Source organism: Bombus impatiens, unplaced genomic scaffold (genome assembly GCF_000188095.3).
Source record: "Bombus impatiens unplaced genomic scaffold, BIMP_2.2 scf_0089, whole genome shotgun sequence".
NCBI lineage: Eukaryota > Metazoa > Arthropoda > Insecta > Hymenoptera > Apidae > Bombus > Bombus impatiens.
Window position 1 is genome coordinate 389,897 of NT_176508.1, and position 23,432 is coordinate 413,328.

At 35.6% G+C, this 23,432-nt stretch overlaps 3 protein-coding genes across 11 annotated transcripts in view; 1 reads left to right on the top strand and 2 right to left on the bottom strand.

Annotated features, from left to right (window-relative positions):
- Positions 1-218: 218 nt before the first annotated feature.
- On the bottom strand, positions 219-7,544 carry LOC100747039 (orphan steroid hormone receptor 2). 7 transcript variants are annotated; one of them, XM_012394484.3, is made up of 9 exons: positions 7,382-7,544; positions 3,612-3,752; positions 3,398-3,505; positions 3,150-3,305; positions 2,810-3,074; positions 2,466-2,713; positions 2,190-2,386; positions 1,834-2,111; positions 219-1,772 (listed from the first exon to the last, which is right to left on the bottom strand). In XM_012394484.3, exons 2-9 carry the CDS (start codon positions 3,744-3,746, stop codon positions 1,513-1,515), a joined length of 1,647 nt encoding a protein of 548 aa, XP_012249907.1. In that variant the 5' UTR covers positions 3,747-3,752; positions 7,382-7,544; the 3' UTR covers positions 219-1,512. The 7 variants fall into 7 exon arrangements, with proteins under 7 accessions (XP_012249907.1, XP_012249908.1, XP_012249906.1 ...); XM_012394485.3 differs by lacking the exon at positions 7,382-7,544 and adding an exon at positions 5,482-5,622; XM_012394483.3 differs by lacking the exon at positions 7,382-7,544 and adding an exon at positions 4,958-5,328.
- Positions 7,545-8,914: 1,370 nt separating this feature from the next.
- LOC100747154 (microtubule-associated proteins 1A/1B light chain 3A) lies at positions 8,915-10,718 on the bottom strand. Of its 3 annotated transcripts, XR_001102813.3 has the most exons (5): positions 10,532-10,715; positions 10,042-10,204; positions 9,773-9,957; positions 9,368-9,703; positions 8,915-9,281 (listed from the first exon to the last, which is right to left on the bottom strand). XR_001102813.3 is itself a non-coding variant. In XM_003485900.4 (4 exons), exons 1-3 carry the CDS (start codon positions 10,626-10,628, stop codon positions 9,795-9,797), a joined length of 423 nt encoding a protein of 140 aa, XP_003485948.1. In that variant the 5' UTR covers positions 10,629-10,715; the 3' UTR covers positions 8,915-9,703; positions 9,773-9,794. The 3 variants fall into 3 exon arrangements, 2 of the variants coding, with proteins under 2 accessions (XP_003485948.1, XP_033180858.1); XM_003485900.4 differs by having other exon boundaries at positions 8,915-9,703; XM_033324967.1 differs by lacking the exons at positions 8,915-9,281; positions 9,368-9,703 and having other exon boundaries at positions 9,769-9,957; positions 10,532-10,718.
- Positions 10,719-11,312: 594 nt separating this feature from the next.
- The window catches only part of LOC100747395 (dual specificity tyrosine-phosphorylation-regulated kinase 2-like), a 45,564-nt gene continuing 33,444 nt past the window's right edge, over positions 11,313-23,432 (top strand). The window contains exon 1 of the mRNA XM_003485902.4: positions 11,313-15,557. Within this exon, the coding sequence (XP_003485950.2) occupies positions 14,361-15,557 (1,197 nt within the window). The 5' untranslated portion in view covers positions 11,313-14,360. The remainder of the gene's footprint in view (positions 15,558-23,432) is intronic.

Consider the following 23,432-nt stretch of genomic DNA (forward strand, 5'->3'; position numbering starts at 1 on the left):
GCATTACTTTTATCCTAACTTACTAGTGCTAATTTAATATTTCATAATTTTCAAGTACATACAAATAATATATGCGCTTACATTTATATTCTATTATATGAATATAATTACAATAATTAACAGTAAGATATAAAATGTACAATTTATTAAGTAAACGCATACATATTTATTTCTTTATTTCTTTTAACTTGCTAAGTGTTTTTGTTTTTCATAAAAAATATACTATTATTGTCCATTTTGAAGTAAATAATACTCGATGCATAATAAACTCGATATTTAAGAAAATTCCGTTTCTATTTTGTTGAAAATAAAACAGATCTGATATTTTTTTCTTGAATGCAGCACAAATTAGTATTATTGCACGATGTATTATTTTTTTATGGGCATTTTAAATATGATGCATCTTTTTTTGCTTAATCTACAATAAAACACAGTCTAGAAATATATCATATTTGCAATGATTATTTTCTAGAAAAATAAGTAAAAAGTGTGCATATGTCAACTCATATCTAACAAAATTACTATGTCATTAAAATTATAACGAAATATGTAATTTGTTTGTACTGATAGTTATATTGAATTATCTCCTCTTTTATCAAAACTAAGACGTTAGTGATTTTTTGGACGGAAAAATGCAGTGATCATAAAGAAATAATTTAGCTAACGTTTTAAACTTCTGCGAAGATTTTAATGTATATGTGGCAGAAAAAAAAATTTTTCTGAAATTTTTTTACAATTTTTCAACATTTTTACGTAAAAATAATTAGAATATTATACGTATAATAAAAAACTGCAGAATTGATGAAGTAAAAGATTATTAATTCGAGCAAAGAGCTATCTTTCTTCACTGCTAATAAATTATAAGTATAATAATATTGTTTATAATATTTTTAATAATAATTTTTATAATACATGCCAATACAAAACTTTCCAGGTATATATTTTTATTTAAAAAACTTGAAATTAAAGCTTCTTTCTGCTTTTTGATCAAGTGATAATTAGTCACGTATGATATTGTAACATTGTTTGTAATTTTAATGAAAGGATGAGTTTATATTGACAGCAATGATAACAATATTTTTGATAATAAATATGTTACTATTAACATTTTTTACAAATACAACGTTTTGTGCAAGACGGAAAGTTTTGTACAACAGGTAGTCAATTTATAATAAATAAAAAAATGTTAAACGTTGAAATATTTTAAGCTAAATATTACATCTGATTAACAAGTTAAAACACATCTACCCTGAGTTTTAACAACTTTAAAAAGAGGCTTGTGAGAAATATATATATATATATATATGTATAGGGAGAGAGAGAGAATTATAATTCTTTTATGAAAAATAAAAATCAACATTGCCTCGTTACATTTTCCTTTCTCAATGTATAAAAATATTCGTCATTTAGCGCTAACGCGTATATGTGTATATATATATATATATAACATATGTATGTATTTATAGATATCACTTTTTTAGGTCACGATTTACATTGCACAGTTAGTAATTGTCACCCCATATGACTTTCAGGTTCAGCTTTGTAATCTTGCATAGTAAGAATATAAGGCACGACACTAGCTACGCTTACCCTACCGATAAGACCAGCAAAGAATAAATCTTCCAAGACCCTAGGGTTAATCGAACGAAGTGGTGCGAGCCTTAAAAGAAGGCGCGGTAACCTGTTGGATCCTACGCGTTGTTGTAATTCTGTCCATGCAGCTTCTTGTAAAACTTCAACCTTTTTACGCCACACGCCGGCTAAGACATTGTCTATAAAAATTTCAATTTAAAAATAGACAACTTTTGTATAAATGGAGCATTCTTTACTTACCGGCACTGAAAAGAGTCAACGCTTTAAGGTACGCGTATTCAACGGAATCCACTTGTAATTTATGAAGTGAGCTAACACAATCTTGTAGTCTACATATATGTTCTGTGACAGACTTCACTTTACTAGCTGTAATTTTTTCCTGTGCAATACTAGCTTGTAAATGATTTATTATTGATGTTAGAATACTGGGAAGGGATAAAGTGTATGCACATTGTGCAAGTCCTAAAGTAAAAAGCTGTCCCCAGGAAGTGCGCACTAACGTTGTTTGAACTTCAGATCTGTAAAAATTAATAAGTTTATCCAATGTATCTTTACATGTATCATTCTGATTAATATCATGCTCTTTATTTACGCACGGTAATGCTTGAAATGCCGGAATTCCTCGGGCCCAATGAACTGACAAAAAAAGTAATCTAGCGGCACTCTCGCAAATATAATGTATCGATAAGTACGCAGGAGCTGGGCTTGGGGCCCTTAATTCGAATAACGTATGTCTTTCGGAAATTAATTGGCCAGTCCATTCTTCTTCTGGCTCGCTTGAACCATTAACACTCTATAATAAAATTATATAAAAGTCGCAAAAACATTTAAAGATATTTTACAAAGATTTGCCTGATATAAATGAAACATACATCTCCAATAAGTTTAGCCATACTATCTAATGCATGCGAAATAAGTAAACGTTCTCTTGCTAATGTTAATGCATCACTAAGATCACTATCACTGCTTTGGTCTTCCATACTGGGGCTTTCAGGTTGTTCCCAAGTTGGAGGAGTCTCGGATACTGATTGCTGTGGTTCAGGTTTAACCCTAGGACTTCTATTTCCTACTTTTGTTCCTGCTGATTCGCCTAACACTGGTTTTCTCTCATGTTGAACAGCTGTAACATTATAGTACAATATGTTAACAATTATAAAACTGTTTAAAATTAAATTAAAAAACCGAACGCTTCATTCAGTATCTTAAATAAACTTACAATCACTTCTCATTCCCATTGCAAGACATTTCTGAAGCCTGCAATACTGACATCGATTTCTATGGTGTTTGGTAACTTCACAACTTTTGCTTCCTCTACATTGATAACCCAATTGTTTTCTAATGCTACGTTTAAAAAATCCTTTACAACCTTCGCAACTTATTGCCCCATAATGTCTTCCACTAGCCCTATCCCCACAAACCACGCATAATTCTAATGACAGTCCCAAACCTAAAGAACCACGGACATCTCTTGCTAATTTTACCTGAAAAGTAATGAAATGTGAAGCAAATATTCCGAACAATGTAAAAATTAAGAAACAAATAGATGAAAATCCTACCTCTACATCAACATTATTTAAATGTTCAATTCCGGAGTGTAAATGAACAATGCCTGCGTGAGAACTCAAATTACGAAAATCTCGTCCCATTTTGTGATCAACTTTATCATCATGTACGTTGTCTACATGATTATTTCGATCCCTTTCCATGTCTCTCTAAAAATATATAGTTCATTATACAATTAATAAAAAGTATCTTAAAAGTTCTGTTCCTAATTTCTGCAAAAATTAATACACCGAAATTATACCACAGCGGGATGATGCGCTAAACTGTGAAAATTTCTTCCTACATTCTGATCTAGTTTATCGTCTTGTAAATTTTCACCCCGATCGTTTTGATCAATTTCCATATCCCGCTGTAATAAAAATAAAAAGTTGTTGTTAAATAATCTCAAGAAAGTAATTTGAACATTTAAGGATTAGGATAATAATTTTTAAATAATTAAAAAATGAAATAAACACCTCTGTTTCAACATCAGCTACATGATCCATACCATGGTGACGAGATAAATTACGGAAATCCATTCCTACTTTTCGTTCCTCCTCGTTTTCATTTAAATTATCGTGATCATGCGGTTCCCTATGATCCCTGTCCATTTCTTTCTGCAAAAATAACAAATAAAGATACTTACATAATTGTACAATTCGTAAAACATAAAATATTCCTATGGTGACGTCACTATACATATCTATATTACGTATATCTTAAACAACCGCAAATACTCGCAAACCACTTGTTGTTTAAGGAAATTGCGTATAGAATTCATAAATTAATATCTTTCCGCTTTGTTGATACATATCTTTGAAAGAACAATGATAATTTTACATTCATATTCAAATAAATAGACAATTAAGTAACCGTTCCTTTCACAATAATCAGCACCCTCTTACAAAATAATTTACAAACAAATAATATCAAATTATCAGAGGTAAATTGCAGCTTATAAAATTTAAACAATTTTTACAATTTTACGGTAAATAACACAAACAGCTGGCTTGCTTGTGAAATTCACTTATAGAAATTTGCTCGTTTTATTTCCAAACTTGTTACTGTTATGCAAGAGAATTTACTAGCTTCAATATAACCTGTAAGCTTGTAACATAAAATAATTTACTAATAACATTATTCAATTGTATAAGAAAGATCTAGCTTTAATGTGACTGAAAGAATACATAAAAAAAAAAAATCTTTTCTATGAAGATTGCATAATGCTCCACAGATATTGGTAGCATTACATCGAGTAGGATCGGATAAATCGTGATCATGTACAATCCGATTTGATCTAGGCAGATAGAAGGTATCGTTTAAAGGCCTAAGCGTCGACGCGGTATAAAAATGAAAACTGGAGCATTTGCCGTCCGCCCCTACCTGCCGCAACCCTTTCCCCCTACCATTTTAAGAAGTGAAAGAGATGGTCCCGAGTTGTTCGGTTCGTAGGTTGCTACGTGGTTAAGCGCATGCCGATACCATAGCCATGCTACACTGGCTGTCATAGAGCGAATGGTCCATTTCCATACACTCGTGATCCGACTTCGTCACCACTGTCAGTGCAGTAACATGAGAAAACGATGCCTGTACCGTTGCTCCAAAATACTTAACATTCTTGGACCTTACGTTTCGTTATGCATCGTACTCTCTCTGTAAGCGTACTCTCACAACCTTTCTAATCACGATAAAGCTTTCAACCGAATAACCACAGCTACTTTCGAACGTACGAAAATACGTTTGTGCTTTTTAGAAATTTTTTTACATTTAGAATCAAATTTCTTTCATACAAGCCATCAACTTGTATACACACAATACTTACTTTATCTTTATGATCAATAATAACACACGTATCTGATTTCACGGAAGTGTCATGCATGAGATTCAACGTCATTCCATTTTGCGATCAAGAATTTCACGATAGTAATATGACACCTGTCGGTCTTTTCTTTTTTTCAAACTTGAGCCATTGACCCGTTTAGACACGTGTCATTATAAACTATTAACAAATTTTATCGCGGCCGCCTTCATCGTTTACATTTCGACGATCCTGTTTTCGATAGTATTTCATGCACCGTGATGAACAGTCCGCCAAACAACAATCGGAAATATGTTATTAATGGATAAAAGGTGAATCTTAATTGAAAGTACAAGAAGTATAGCCAGAATCCAAAACTATAATTTTTTAAAATAAATTAATTCCTTATAATTTTATTTATCATATATAGTCATGAATATATCGTTTTAAAACATTTTATGAAACGAATTGCATTTTCCTGACCGACCTTAGAAAACACGCGACGTGTCTTACATTAAAGTTCGAGGACGGTACGCACAATACACTACCTGTTGGGTCGACCTGTATCACCGCATTTGCGTGTGTCGGCGGTGGCGCTCTCACAGGTCACGCACAGTTCTGAAAATATAACGTAGCTAGCCACGCGGTAATACGCGCGGAATATATGTATATATATATATTCGTTATTCGAATATATATTCAAAAAAACAACTTTTTAATAAATCAAACGACGAGGGAACACGATAAACTGACACATTCGCAGTATATATGCGAAATCTTTTTACTCGGTATGAGCGCTCTCGCGCACAAAAACACCACGTCTGAAGTTTAAAGGCAACCTTGCACAGGTGAACGCAGCCAGGCCGTTCGCTGTACTGGCAGGTTGGCAGGTCACTCTCTTGTATACCGCCAAGACACACCGGCCAGGTGCATTCTCGCCCCGCTTGCCTGCTTTTCTACCTGAGCGAGAGCATTCGCTGTAAAGGACCGCATAGTGGCTTCTCGACGAGCGTTACAGGTTATGTCACGTAATACACGCCCGTGATGACTTATCGGTTGAGGCTCGAGGTCGCAACGTCGAACGAGAATAGGTCAAACACGAACAGTTAGTGGCAAAAATTTATATTAAAAATGCATATCATGACCCAGCAAATATTCCTATGCACCATTACTTTCAGATATGAATATTAGGGGAATCATTTACGTTAACGTGCACGTACAACATAATGTTCTTTTAACTAACGAAACTACAATCTGATATCTATTAACGGTGTGAAACTTCTTAGAGAAACATATTGTGTACATTATAAATAAATTGCAGACTAGAAGACAGATACTGAATTAAAATTTTCGATAGAAAATTTTCGATATTTAAAAATCTTTTCGTTCTAGATATGTGAAAATTTTGAAACTGGAACGTAGGAAAAAAGTTACGACTTTACCTGAACGAATTATCTTGAATGTATTTTTATTTCAAACGTATGCACCTTATATTTCAAAATAAAAATAGACTCAAATTTTGGATGAACTGTAAATAATTATAACAATAATCTTATATAATTTTAATCGATATATTAATTTATTAAAAATATGGATTCTACTTTTGTCGGTTAAATTAGCATCTTTTAAATATATTATGTTGACTTATAACCTTTCGATTGGTCATTTCAAGTTAGCTAAAGATTTCTTGGAAGAGCATCAGCGAAGAAGAATAGTCATTGGAGAGTAATTATTTCTATCTATACGACCGGACTTCACAGGTAAAGGTCGCTTGTGGGTCCGAAGGTTACCTCCTACCTACTTGATCACCGTATCGACACAGATTTATCTTGTAATCCCACTTGCTGCGTTAAAATTGCACTACTAATCACGCATTATTCTTTCCCCTTTTGTTTATCATAATCAATTTTTTTATTGTTATCTGCGAATTTATAATGACGTAAATTCTTAACTTCTAAAAGATAGACAAACTTATTATTTTCTTATAATTTTTAGGTATATTCATTATTTTTCAGTTTCGCAATATATGAGGATATGAGAAAAGAATTTAAAAGTTATTTCGCTTACAAACAAATATTTTACATTGCAACGTTTGAATTAGTTGTACAATAAATATAAAATATTAAATTGAAAATTTTTGAATGTAAAAAAGAATAACGGAAAAAGTAATGTTATTATCAACAGAGTTACAAGATTTCATAATGATATTGTCAAAATATACAATTATTATTTTATACTTAAGGAAAAATAATAGTATTTTATTTACTAACAATCGAATTGCGGAGAAACCTGCAAATATGCATTTTACAGTATTTAATTTCATGAAGGAACGTGCACAGATTGATTCGATGTGGGCGAGTCAACGTTTCGGATTTCATGCATCGTTATCGACGAAAGGATAACACAAAGCTAAATACTAAAAAGTACGTAATTTTTGTACGGACTTACCTTTGTTATTAATAACGACGATAGATTTGACTATGTGTCATTTGGACAGTTCATAGCAACAACTAGACTTCGTCAACCATCCGTGGGTTAGAGTTCATAACCTCTTCTAACCTTTACCTTTCCTTTGCCTCCTTCCCCCCCGTGCCTAACCCCACCGCACACCTTTATAGCCACTCGACAATACATCTGCTGCCATCGATACGCGGTTGTATACAGATTCACGATTTCGAATCTTTGTTGAAGAATTTGTACGTTGCGCCATATCCTCGGTAAGTTTAAGAACTGTTTTCAGGAAGTATCGCCATGATGGTAAAGGAAGTTGCCATATAACCATAATTTATATTTAAATTTCTTTATTATCCTATCTCGTATAAAAGGATTAAATTTCAGGATACATATATGAGTTCCTAACGTAAGCTTTAGCGTTAAAAAATTGAAAATATCTAATACAAATTTGGTACGAAATCATTGGATATATTGCAAAACGTTATTTATTGCAAACAATTTTCTATGTAATAGATGTTATACATAAATTCATTATGTATAAGTATTAACACTTATATATATATTTATATATATATATACATATATATAAGTATTAATAAAGCGTATCATTAATATTACCAATATTTATGATAATATCACTAATATACTACTAAAATTTCATCTTTATTGAAATATCCATCTATCTGTGAATTAAGGGCTCACTTTTATTGTTTTTACCATTATTATATTTTTTATAGATACTTAAAAATGTTTGTAGAAAGCCACGCTTTTTTATTAATCACACATGAAAAATATAATGTAAACAAAGTAAATTTTAACTCAATTCGTATCAAATTAATATTAATCACGACTTATTGCCTAAAAATAATATTATATGATTACATATTGTTAGCAGGTTCTTTTCTTACAATTCGGGATATCAGCTCTTATTAATTATTCGTATTGGTAAATAAGATTCGTAGTAAAATGTTGATAGTGATAACAATAGTAAAACTGAAAATGGTATTGAATTGTTAAGTCTTATAGAATTGCCTCATTGATACAATGATTGTTATTTTCACTCTTAGTTACGATACCAGGTACTTTTGTTTCTTATTTAATTTACTTCTCTGAAGATCAAAGATAAGTGCGCTTATAACTTTTCAAACTTAAAACATAATTCAAGACAATTGTCATAAGTTACAAGTATCAAATAGTAGAAGATAATAATCGTATTATTAAGTGCATTATTTTATATATATATGTATATAAAATTATGCACTTAATAATACGATTATTATATATCTACTGATATATATATATATATAATATATATAATATATATATATAAAATATATATAATATATAATATATATATAATATATATATATATATATACACACCTATATATATATACCTATATATATATATATCAGTAGATATATATATATATAATCCAATATAATCCAATTGAATTTCATAATGCAAATACATTTAGTAAAACTGATACGAGTGTAATAACATTATCACATATCAATACACATGGTATATTGTGTAATTATATGAACACTTTCTTTACTGTTTCAGTATTTTGTGAACAGAATACATTAACTGGAGAAGATATTTTCATTTATAGATACCTTAAGTAATTTAAGTCATTTTTTCACATACTCTCAAAGATTCCATATACCTATTAACAATTTGTCTGATGCGTACATAAACTATAAACAGGCATATGATGAATATAAATAATAGCTATTACATAATTTGCACAGTAGCAAAAGTCAAACGTATATAGAATAATTTGATTCCAGTTTTGTTTGTAAATATACTTTACAGTTTGTTATATATAAACTGGTCGCTACTTGTTACTATATTGTTTACGTAGTACTACTCCCTCCTTATACATTATAATCTATTAGATACATAAGACAAATACACAAGTAAACAAATTGAGATTAATGATACTAGATAAAAATATTATATAGGTAACTTTCTTACCTATTAAGACTAATGGTTGTTATAGTTGTTGTCTGTAACTATTAAAGAATTTTAAAAGTGTGTCCTGTTATTAGCAATAAACTTAATCTTATACTGTAACTTATGTGAAACATAACTGATATATATGTTGAAAGACCAAAGCACCATGATAGTTTTACACAAAAATGTCAATGTTGATTGTTTCGTTAATTATTTCAGCAGGTACTGCAAGTCGATCACAAATATTCTGCATATCCAGTTGATGGCAGACATAGGTCAGGATAGATCTAAAATTTTTCCTAAGAGTTCTTAAAAGTATTTAGAACGCGGCGTATCCCACAAAAACATTATTTTTACCTATAATTAAAAATGATAAGATATTAAAGTAATCTTAAATATTTTTGACACCAAATAATTTAAACTTACTTGTAAACTAAAATGATGGAATTTAATGCCCAAATACGTCTTGGCTAGCGAATACTACATAAAGGAAGCCATCTGCATCTTGTTCTCTCTGATACAGTTGTGCCATAGTCATACTACCGCTTGCCATACTTCTTTGGTTTACTAATAGGAAAAATGCCTGTGTCGGATGTAGCTGCAGTCTGCGTCTATTAGTTATTATCGATAAATATTATTACCTATAAGTTGTATATTAGTTCTGTAAATAATTTAGAAAATATTAAAAAATATACCTAATAATTTTAACGAACTCTGCCACTGTCAAAAAGTCGGGTACTAAAAATTTGGATCTGTCCAATATAGGTAATTGTTTCTCCCCACAGTATCTTTCGACAACAATGGGTATCTTATTTGGATGTTGTCGTCTAATTAATTCCACATCGGCAGACCTTTGTGCTAAATTTTATGAACGAATTTTTAAAGATTATTAATCTTTCACAAAAGATAATATGATATTTCTGGATGTAATTTTTAATATTATTTAATTTGTTAAAATTAATTTAAAGATATATTTACACGCAGCTTTAAACGAATGTTACTCTTGTACAAGATATTATTCATTTGTTACGAAGGGTACATGGCTCAATATTATCAATAAAATAAAAGTATATCGAGCTATAAAGTAAGCAAAACATCGCAGATACGCTGTGCCGTTTGTTTAGATTTGTCTGATAATTTTAATTATAAAGATATTATAATTAATATAAGAAAACGTATGCTTACCGAACGAACGTTTTTCTTTAAATGATTTAGGATTTAAATTCATCTTGAATTCACTATGTGTTATTACGACGTTTAAAGTGATGTGAGTTGTAAGCATAAAAAGGTATTCTTAACGGCCTAAAATGATGCCAATATCTGACTGTTTTCAGTTTAAGCTAGGTTGAAGAAGACAATGCTAATATACGTTCACATTGGTACATGCTGCCCTCTTGATACTCGTCAGTGGTTTTTGTACTCGACCACTTCTTCTCTCTCTTTCTATCCTTTGGAAACGAATTTCCGTCATGAATTGCACAATACAAAGATGTACATCGAGTGACATTTAATAGCGTAATATGTATAACGGAATTATATTATATAAAACTTTCTATGCTAAAAAGACTCTTTATTCGAATAGAAGATCAAATAATGGAATTGATTTGTTGAACAGATCGAATCAGAAAAGATTAATAATTCCGTTTATATAACGCAGATGGCGCCCCAGCTATTGGTTAGTAGTTACTCTGAAATTATAATCTTTAGGGATACTTTTGTTCATTGTAGAAAATGTTTAAATTGAGCTGCTGAACTTGACACACGTGGTGAAACGATATGATCAATAGCTAGAAACTTTTCATTTTAATATTTCACGATTATGATTTTGTTTCCCCTATATTTTGAATACGTGGTTTTATTTACTTCCTCTAACTCGACTCATTGGACGAATTTAAGTGAAATAATATCGCGAGGCACTTCACGGAGAAAATGGGAACTAAAACGTGGAAGAGATACCGAATCATCTAAAGTAACAGTCTAGTCTATGTCCTCCCTCTGTCTTTGATATAGGAATACGTATGGACTGTGGACACCTGTGCGTGCGGCAAGCACCAACTGTCTGTATACGTGAGAGTGCATGCGTGGGTGTCGCAGCAGGCGTTTCTTTATGAATAGAGTAATGGTGCTCCCGCCTTGAGTGGTTCGCGAATCAGCGAGTGTGGATTTTTCAGTGAAAAGTTGTGCCGGAATTAAGTAAAAGAATTTAGTGCTATTAAATGCAGCCTCGGCAGCGTACCTATCGTTCTTCGGAATTGACTGTGCAACTTGCTTGGTACACGTCAAACGTTCAGTACAAGGGAAAGGGATAACAAAAACATCTGTATTCGAAGTATATAGATAGAGAAGGTACACAGAATCCACCATAGAAATGATAGACAATCGCATCTCGATAATCGTAGAAATCACGATAGAGGGATCTTTACCACCGGAAGCGTCATGCTACGTCGTCTAACCGCCGAAGATTCGCAAAAATCTCTCCCGCGAGGTATCGCTTTTATTCTTCTTTCAAAACCGACAGCTAAATACGCGAGAGATCGTGCATCAGCCAGTTAGTCTGGCCGTTCATCCTTCTGCCTGGTCGTCTACCCCTTCTGAACCGTCCTGACACAACGTTTAACGGGGGTATAAAAAGAATAAACATGGTGGCGGCGTGAGAGAGATAGATAAGGAGAATCGCGAGAAAGGAGAAGGACGGAGAAAGAGGAAGGGTGGGAGAGAGAGAGAGAAAGAAAGAGAAGTCAGCCAGCTAGCTAGCCAGCCAGCCAGTCAGTGTGCCAGAAGCGACGAACTTCGTTTCGTGCTTGCCTTTGTTTCGATGAAAAATAATCTGTCGTTCCTGAACATCCACCCAACTTTTGCATTTATTCATTTATTATCGTCTTAACGAACGAGAACAAAGAGACGAAAGTAACAAGTTTCTCACGATTAACGCTGAGAGAGGACGTTTCGCTTGTAAACAGTTATCAAGGTGCGGCCACGTTCATCGCATTCGCGGTGTTTGCTTCGATTTTCATGCGTGCACGGGGTCCACGACCGAGCGTGTGAGAAATTCAGCATATTGTCTGGCAACGCGGTGCGGCTCGATTTCGATTTTGCAGTGTCGTCGTAGGTGTGATAATATGATATGTTGCAATCGAAAAAATTCGGCACGATTTGACGACGACGAACGTTCGCCGGGTTGCTATCGCGAGCAATCTTCGTTCGAATTGATATAATGTGAACGATTTAGCTACGAACCACGGGGAATGTCGACGCATGTAAATAGAACACGTTCGTCCGTGATTATACGAATAATTAACTGCCCGACTCTCGAAGACTCGAGAAGCTGTACTTTTCTAATAAAAATCCGTCAATAAAATTCTGCTGCTAAAAAAGATATTCATCGTGTACGACGTTCATGACCATCGAATGACTTTCCATCGATTATCAACGATCATTCGACGAGGACGATTTACTTTTAGAATCCTCTTAGCGACAAATCGTTCGAATCGAATCGTATATGGCTGTTCTGATTAACGGTTATTACGCTTCAAGAAAGGTGAATCTCGTCGAGAGTGAACATCCATTGTACGAAAAACGACGATGTCGTTACTTTGACAGAGCTTGACGTACATTCTATTCGAAAGTTTGTCGGTTGAAGGAACTGGAAAAAAAAGGAGAAAGAGGAAAAGGGAAAAAGAAAATATTCAATGGAACGAAGTCGTTCGTGTTGGCCGGCCTGGTGCCAATAACCTCCAGTCAGAGAGGTGGTAGACAGTTTTCGCACGATGCGTTTGCCCTCGTGCTTGATAGATTATAAAATTAGACGTTCGAAACTTCGTACGAAGGTAAAAGGAGCATCGCGTCGTTCCAATGCGGTAAAGAAGGTGGAGACACTGGCTGGTGATAACGAGCGAAGGGTCAAGCGACGAAGGGAATTAATACAAGTCGGATGAATAATTCTGAGGGGGGTAGACAGCTGTGCATGGTAGTCAGAAGTGACGTCAGTCGTGTTGGGTTCATAGTTCCTCTTATTTTCATCGTTCGAAGCCGCGTACAGAGGCCGCGCACGAAGGGGTGACAACGAAAGCGGCGAACACGCGAAATAAAGAAAGAAAGAAAGAAAGAAAGAAAGAAAGAAAGAATATAGCCGTCGACGACCACGTCGAGCTTTTTTAACGATCGACGATCGTCGCTCGCGCTCGCTGCAACAAGAAGAATCATCACAATTTCTAGTCCGCTGCATTTACATCGAGAAGTCTTTTTTTTTCTTCTTTCCTTTCTCGACGAAATATTTTTAGACGATCGATTGTATTTGAAGCCGCACGTGCGACCGTTTCATCGGCATCAGGCATCGAATCTTATTCGACACGCTCTTCTAAAGAATTAATGCGCATTTATCGAGCACGCAACGCAGTTTGTTCGTAATATGCTTCGTAAAGTCTTAGGAGAGTTAATTAATAATTTCAAGGTTCACTAAATAGTCGTCGAGGAGACAAAGTATAGAAAGAAAAGGAGTAGCATTTCGCACGTTTCATTTCAGCAGACACCGAGAACGAGACTGAGATTCAAAGCGCATTAAATCCTTTTAAGTCGATTAATTTATTCGAGGCGAACTAACTTACGCGAAAAGCTAGTTAACGAGATCGGCAGATTGACTAGATTTACTCCTATATTATACATATATATTGTATAGAAATATAAAATAAACCGTCGTAGATCTGCGAACTCTGGAAAACGGGAAGGAAGATCGAAGTAAGGTGAGCAATAACAATCGCGTTTAACTAGCGTATTAATCTCAACGAACCAATATGTTTTTTATCCAAACGACAATACACGGTGACACGTCAGAAGAAATAATAATAGCCGAAATCACGAGAGAAAGAAGACCTTAGAGAAAGAAGACACCTTATCGATCCGTATCGGGGTACGAGTAATCATCCAATGATTGCTTGTTTCATTTCCTTCGATAAACGACCCGTTGGTCTGCCCGGGACGAAACACACGCTCCAACATCATCGTCAAATGGACACAAATGACTAGCTTAACGTTATCTTCGAGCACGTTCGAGATGCCCCGGTCTAGACCAAAACTGTTCGTACCCGCGAACGCGATCTCAACGCAGACTTTCACCGCTCCGACCAGCGAAAGCAATCATCTACCACCCCTGAAGAGTAACACGTTAGCTTTGAAGCAGTCTGCCAGTGAATCGTCGCCTAGTTACTTGACCCGCACCAGTCACATGGCTGGTACTCATCTGCCGAGCTTAAGTTCCAGCGCTAACAACAGCCTGCTCAGCCTGACCGGGAACTCGGAAAGTTTAAACTTGAGCCTGAGCTCGCACACAAGCCACAACTCGAGCCACAATTCGAGTCACAATTCGAGTCATAATTCGAGTCACAATAATTCCAGTCATAACTTCACTCATAATTCCAGTCATAATTTCAGTCATACCACCACCACCACCACCACCACAGCTCACGAGTCTCAGCATACGCAGTCAAACAGTCAATCGAGCACCGCGTTGGTGGTGAAGAATGGATGTTCGAACGGAAGTTCCTGCGGCAGTGGTATACGTAAGCCGAAGACGATTACCGCCACGCCCGATGTCGTGCTGAAGATTTACGTGGATAAGCTGACGCCTTACGAGCACCACGAGATCTTTAATTATCGGCATATATACTTTATCGGGGCGAACGCGAAGAAGAGGCCGGGGATAATCGGTCGGCCTCACAACAACGGCTACGACAACGAACATGGTTCCTATATCCACGTGACTCACGATCACGTGGCCTACAGGTACGAGGTGCTGAAGGTGATCGGTAAAGGGTCGTTCGGTCAGGTTGTGAAAGCGTACGATCACAAGAAACAGGAGCACGTTGCCCTGAAGATGGTGAGGAACGAGAAAAGGTTCCATCGTCAGGCACAGGAAGAAGTGAAGATATTGAGGAAGCTACGCGAACAAGATAAGGACGACACGATGAATATCATTCACATGTTCGATTCGTTTACGTTCCGTAACCACATGTGCATCACCTTCGAATTGCTCAGTATTAACCTGTACGAGCTGATCAAGAAGAACAAGTTCCTGGGCTTCAGTATGCAGCTCGTGAAGAAGTTCGCGCACTCGCTGCTACAGTGCCTCGACGCTCTTTACAAGAACAGGATCATTCATTGCGACATGAAGCCGGAGAATGTTCTTTTGAAACAGCAGGGACGCAGTGGTATCAAGGTAAGTGCATGCTGCTCTTTTTTTTTCTCCCTATGCATTCGTTTAAACTTTTATATAGATTTCGGATAACGTACTAAAAATACGCAGGAAATAGCACAGTCCAAAATCGTTCTTTTTTTATGCTTGGTAGACAGAGGAGAAGTTTCTAAATTATCATCGTTTTTAATCGCATTATCTTGTACATAATCTCTAGTAGTATTATACGATACGATCTTCAATCGCAGTAAATCCACTTCGACTTTTCAACGAACGTGGAACGCGTATATTAATCAAGATTGGCGAAACCTCGTGAAAGTTCTTGATATTTGTAATTCACAGAATTCGTATTCGCGAGAAATCTGATCTTCACCCTGGTTCTTTTCCAATTTTTTGCCCAAACGCTTCGATTCGGCCAGGACAAACAGCCGCCTCTCGTGTCGGTATCTAATACGTTGTTCGTTTCGTGTTGGATTTTTACGCTCTTCGTTCGCCGAGATTAAACGGCGCGTCTCCTCTCAACGGACAGGGAACACAAGCTCGTCGTTAGCGTGAATACCGGCAAGCACAAGCGGAATAAGCGCGACAAGCTGGCTCGCGTGCTCAGATATGCTTTATACATACCGTACACTATACGTAGGTACGCAAGTACGTACTGTTGTTGGAAGAGATATAGCGTGATCGTAAAATTAGTCAGACTCGAAGGTACACGTGTTTCCCGAACGAAACTGAAATTCGAAAAGTTCCGAGGGAAAATAGTGCTGGAATAGCGTTAGAAGCATAAATCAATTTAGCACTAAAACGATTCTTCGTATATAATGATCATTACAGGAATAGGAAGGTAACAAAGAGTTTACTATCGTACGATTGTAACGAAAGATCGTAAACGAGAGTTTTAAATGTTCATTTATAAATGACGATTGCAACTTGACGTTCAAGATGTTTCTATTTTAGTTTGATTTCTAAATTGATCGGCGATCTTATATTTAACTATATAATATACCGTATAATAAAATGCTATAGTTAATTTAATTTTTGCGAAGATTCACGTTGTTATTTTTTTAGGAGTGAAAAATAGCCTGTAAAGCAGCAAACTCCAAATAAGATTACAATTAGATGTATCAGGGATAGCTTTAAAAGAGAAACGCAAAGATTAAGATTAAAAATTCTCCGTTTCTTTATTTTATGATTTTAATCTTCTTCGTTCACCTAGAACCATCGGGTGGCCATGCATCCTTCTTTCAGCACCTAATCTCAAACCATTTTCTCAAATTTGTAGCGTTCGACCACTTGTAAATTCTAATAAATTTGCACGGTAAAATTGCACGTAATATTATTATTGTTATCGTTTTTCTAATTTCGACCATATCTGGAAATATGGATTATTCTACTCTCTTTCTGCTTTATCACCATCTTGTTCGTCTTCCTCTTTCTTTTCTATTTACTGTTCCTTTGCGGTATCTCCCGTACAGCACTTTTCCCAGGCTACCTTTACTTGCGCATAATATAATTCTTACTAATCGATCGCACGAAATTAATTTTCAATTAGTACCTACTACTTAGCTTATCCTGCTTTACCACATGCGGTATCTCTTCTACGGACAGTACATTGCTATATACCACGCGAAAACATATGGATTTCGTGTGTCAGCGTGCACACAGATGCTAAACTACGGGATTACACAACAATACGCAAAGATTATCGTATTGACAAATGCAATCACGCACGCGTATGCAGAGACATACCACGTATAGAGGGACGACAGACGAGGTGTCCTTGTCCCCTGTAATAAGCTCTGAGAAACGTGTACACGTCCAGGTAGCGTCGCTATTATCTCGCTGTGACGGTCTATAGAATTCGCACGCAATATCGTGAACTTTCCGACTGCTTGGTCGCTTTCTTCGCCGACCTTGCTAGGCCGAGCACGTTAAAAGCGTACACGCTTCGCTTTCGCATCGACGTTTTCCTCGACGAACTTTGCTGCAGTTTTCTCGAATTATTAACTACGCGATGACCCTGCTGTGAGAACGAGCGATAGGTAGCGATAGACAGATGTAAAAATCGCGTCGAGGATTCTTTTGCCAGTGAAACGAACAGAAGATCGATTCTCGTGCTGTATCTCGTATGATTCGCAGCAGAAGACGTACTTTTCACAGGTCGATTTAGAATGTTCGAAAGATTCACGAAAGCTGTTACACGGTGCAAAGATCTTAGCTTAGTTACCAGGCAGAAATGTTTCGTTTTCACCGACGAATAAAAAGACATTTGCCATTGCTTTAATCGTGTCATTGCATCGTACAGAGAGAATTAAATCGAAGAATTAAATCGATATTTTATCTATGCGTACGTACGTATACAATCGAATTTTATCGAAATTCACGTCCTTGTATTCGTTTCATATTGCCATTTTGTAAGTCGATCGAAACAATAAACGAGAATTACCATAAAAAGCTGCGTCCAGAGAACTATTTTAAAGAATTAGTTTCAAATTCGTTTGCACGTAACAGTATGTGGAAACGTGCCTTAAAAGTACGTACGTTTAGTAGCCATTCTAAGACTATAGCCAATATGCGTTTACTTGCGACTACAAGATCCTCTAACAGATGATCTCTGAGGCTTTTGCACGATAATGCTGTATACGCCGAAGCTTCCGGGTATAGGCTGTTCTATAAGGAACGAGCCTAGCATCTTAGTTACCGAGAAACAGAAGTAGCGTGCCCGGAAAGAATGGCTCGCAGCGTTCGAATAATTTGTTCGAGGAGTTGGAAAAGAACCGTTGCTACGAATATAATTAGCCAAGCTCGGTTTCCTTCGATAAACTATAAACTTTACTTAAACTTTGGAATCTGTCGACCGTAACGTCTTTAACATCGCGTTGTCGGTAAATTGAAAATTTGATTTTCCATTCTCCTTGATGCGTGTCATTATCGGTCTTAAATCGGTCTAATGAACTGGGGAAAGTGGTTGCGCGTCGAATCGGCGCGAAATCGCGATTAAGTTTCATTACCTGCCGGTAATGATATTCGTCGGTCGTTGAGCGATGTATAGTTACTCGAGCGCGCGGATTACAAATCTCGATGCACTATCGGATATTTTGAACAAGGTTTGGAAGAATGGGGCGCGTGGCGATGTATCAGGCGCGATCAACCGAGTGTGAATCGTATCTGAATAGGAGAAAATAAGTCAAATTTCTAGCAGATAGAATATTCGCGCTGAACTTGTTGCTGTCCTTCGTTTCTCCGCTGCTTTCGATGGTAAAGAAAAATAAGAGAAGAGAATTTATCTTACAGGAGAGAGAATCCTTCGCATCGCGCTCCTTCTTTCTTCTTCTTAGGTATAACAGCGAAAACGAGTAGCAAGTTTTTTCTTTTTTAAATTTCACATTAAGATTTAATAGTATCAAGTTGAGAAATATTATCGATTCTCGAATAATAAACGATATACGAGCGTTGGAAGTTTCGGACCTTAACATTCGAGGTTGAGTTTTTTTAAAGCTCGATTGCAATTTTTTCTGAGAAACAGAATTCCGATCGTAGAGGGTTAAAATTAATTCTCTTTCATAAATTCGTTTCTTTCTCGTATACAATGAATTCTTTTGAAACTAAATTTAGAGTTGTACCATTATCAAACATCGTGCCAAGTCTACGTTATTACAACCATGAATAATTTATAACGTATTATTCGATGATAATTCTGTTTTCTCAATTTGACTTTTCTAATATTTAAGTCCTAATATTTAACGCGTCGAGTTTCCGAGTATCGTTTCATCGCGCTTGAATATTCATCGATATTTCAGCTAGTACAAAGAGAAAAATTCCTCGTGGACACGTACAATATCACATTTTGCTTAATTATATTCCTTCTTCTTCCATGTTCCATTGTTCTTCACCGTATATACGATGGTTCGTTATCTCGTTCCTTTTTTCTTTAGAGCCTTGCCCCGCAGACGCGAGCCAGATTGAAAGGAATTTATTCCCCTTTTCATAAAGTTACACGGGGGAGCAATCGGTCGGACGCGTCGCGACGAACTCGTAAATTAGACGGCGCACGATGTTTGGCAAAGGGAGCCATAACTAGACTGCGGATGTTTTCGAATTTATGAGAAATTAGAATCTACAAAAATATATAGGGTTCGTACGAAGGCTGCAGGAGAACGACACGACGAATGTCTTTTTCATTTTTTATTTTCTACCGGAGAGCCGATACGTATCGTTCGATTCTCTTCGTCATTTTAAAAATATCGTCGCGATATTAAAATATCGAAAAACGTTAAACTGTTTCTCGTCCCAATGATAATACTTTCGGTTTTTACGATAATTTTTTAATAATTGTCGAGCCACTTTTAACAGCTTTTTCTATCTCTCCGAACGTAACGAGTTGTTTTTTATTGTTCGTTTTAAGATACTATATTTCTTTTTAATCATAAAAACGACTCGTGCTGGTCATCTTCTTCTTCGTATAATCTGCACCAATGTATAAAATATTCAAAGTAAAATACTCGTTGTAATATTCAGAGGATGAGACGAATTTTGATCGAGCGTCAGTTCCTTCGGTTGTTTTTAGAAACATCTGAATTTCCATAAACATCCGTAGTCTATCTATAACCAAAGAAGAAAACCTGACGACACGATTTATGTACATACTTCGTGGTTAACAGGAAGCTGAAGTTTATAGCAATTTACTGGAAAGGGTCACGATTTAAGAACTAGTATCCTAAGCAATTTGTCGCGTATTCGTACGACGATGATGTGGGTACTATGAATCAGGTTTACTACGACCATCTTGTTATATTATACATCACGTCATAATTATTCCGATCAGGTGAATCGTTTTATTTCGTTCGATGGTATATCGATCTTGATATTAAATAATTACACGCTTGACATCGAAGCTTCGAAATCCTCGCTAACTACTAAATTTGTTATTTCTCATTCACTCAGCGATCGCGATTCAAAAATAAGTAGGTACTTTGTTCCTCTAAACGTGTTATAGTAAACTATAAAACTTAATCGTGACATATAAACGTAAGTGAATCGTAAACAGCGAAAAGTAAACTGTATAGGTTTTTGCCATATAATTCTACGAATATGAACGAACGAAAATATCGATGAAACAGAAATTGAAATAAACGAAGGAGAACCGGTAAGTTAATAAGCTTATTTCATAGCTCATTCGTTGATTTCTTGATTTTAATATCAGTTAGTGGTTAAGGTAGTTGGAAAGGAAATAATTTGTTTTGGATTAGATTCGACCGTTAGGTTCAAAGATATAAGCCTCTTAAAACTAGCTCGCCCATAAGTCGACGAGGTTTCGTAAAAACCAAAAGCTACTGTTCGATATTTTAATACTACGACAGGTAGATAATATTTTTTAAATTACCAACAAGATAGATAGATATTCGGCTCGAAAATCAAATAAAAAGACAGGTTTCTGATTCACCGACGACGTATGGAATTCTATTATACTTGCTCGCTCGTAAAAGCTAGAAAATTTGATTCTTTCTTCCCCTGTAGTCTTAGGAAGACAAAAGAACAGAACAGAAACGGAGAAAATTTCTATCGATTCGATTTGACGTAAAATATCTTGTTTATTCGATATGCTCCATTAGCCACGTGCCTGTCCTCTGGCTTCCGGTAGCTCGTGCGGATCATCGATGTCAGTGGTATCATAAACCTTGCAACGTTACGATTTACAACGCCTCTTTTAACATTGTTGCAGCTGAACGCGAATCAGTGGATCGAACAGCAACGAGAGACGGTTTTCTACGCGTTACGCTCATTCAGACGAGAATATCTTGTCGCGGCGTGTAGGAGAGACTCTCTGTTATTCGCCTCGCGCGAGAAATACGAATGATCTCACTTTCCAGATCGCATAACCCGTGACGGTAACAAGATCGGGCCGGAGTTTTCCGCGCGATTCGTTTCTATTCGATAAAAGCGTAGGAAGAATCGCACTCTCCTATATACGTATATTACCAGCGTTCCTTTCCTTTCCTTTCCTTTCCTTTCCTTCCGTCGTGGATTTTCCTGGAAGGTGGCCCCGATATATACTCGAAGTGGTCGCTGTACGTAATGTACTTTTGGAATATCCGTCAGATCGATACAAAGAAAGACCTCCGAGGTATCCATTACTATAGTAATCACGGGCAAATGGATCTGGTTCGACGTCAGTCCAACTGTCGCTATCCATTGACGAAATTTAATATTTATTACTAGAGCTTCGAAGGTGGTCATTACGACGACCGTTTCTTCGCTCTCCTTCCTTATTTTCCTATTCTTAGCCTTAGGTACTTTGGTATAGGATTTACTTGTATAATGGTTTTCTTGTATTATTGTTGTAATATACAGGGTGGTTGGTAACCGGTGGTACAAGCGGAAAAGGGGTGATTCTACGCGAAAAAAGAAGTCGAAATTTTTTTCTTTTTTTCATATTTATTAAGATTACAATCAATTCTCGCGTTGAGAATTATCAGTAATTTTTATAGCGTGGTGCAGTAACATGGCTAATTATTTATAATAAGTTATTACTTATTATAGATAAGTATAATTTGTACGTAAGTATTATAAATAAGTAAATATTACTAAGTCGAAAACATAGAATAAAAATTTGTCGTTCGAGGCTTTGTTTTCGAGAAAATCGACTTTGAATTTTCGCTCGGTACGCGTGCACTTCATCGCGTCTCGTTATAACGGATCTCACTGTAGATTGTTGTCTCGATTGACGTTATTTTTTTAATATTTTAAATTTTTTAATTTTTAAATTTTTATTCCATATTTTCGACTTCTTTTTTTCGCGTAGAATCGACCCCTTTCCGCTTGTACCACCAGTTACCAACCACCCTGTATATTTAATATAATATTGATTTATATTACAATAATACTATCGCAATGTATAATATTGTAGTATCGTGGACGAGGGGCTTGGGGAGGGGAGTGTCGTGCGAATTATAAAGAAGCGATTGCCGAGCATGTGCATGATGGGGCTTAAACAAAAGATACGAGGCTAAAACAAAAGACAAAGGATTGCTAAGGGACATAAGCGAATTAACGGCAGTACGAGTTGAGAAGCCAGAGAGTGCGGATTGCGTTGTCGAGATAGTTTGTTAGCGTTGTTGAGAGAGAGAGTTGAATCTGTATTGACGAGAGTTGTTAATTAATTATAATACGTTGTTACGATTAGTTCGTGTTAAATAACCATTGTTTTCTGTTTAATCCATTTATTATTAATAAACTAATTATTATTATATTTACGATACTACGATATAATGTATCTTAACGTCTTAAGAAACAAGGATATACGATGAGTTGTAATAATAACGTCAGGTGTAGCACGTGTATGTACGTATTACAAAAACGACATATCTGAAGCAAGTTTTGCGGACAAAGCGGAAATTTATTTGGAAGCTTAGAATAAAATAATTTGTTAAACGCGTAGCGTTGCCGAAAGGAATAGATTTCAGGAAACAGCGAATGGTGAAATAATATTTTTGTTATTTCCCATCTCGATTTAAATCATTTTGAATCATTCCATTTTCGAACTGCATGTGCGATATGAATTATAATTGATACACAACGCACGAGTCATAATCTTTCCACTTGCCATGCGAAACTATAAAATACGATGAATTATAGAGTCGATGGAATATTTATAGTTTTATTCGATGGATATTCTCTGTATGTCTGTTTAAAATCATTATTATCGGTAATTCAACACTCGTCTAATATGCAAAACGTCTGAAACAAAGCGCTTTTATTATTTCAGCCATTGAAAATTATACACCTATAAAACGATTGATTTTTCGTTCTGTATTCCGTCTATATATTTTCATCGAGTATTTGATGCTCCAATAAAACAAAAAAAAAAAAAAAAAAAAAAACAATCAGCCGATTCCCAAACTG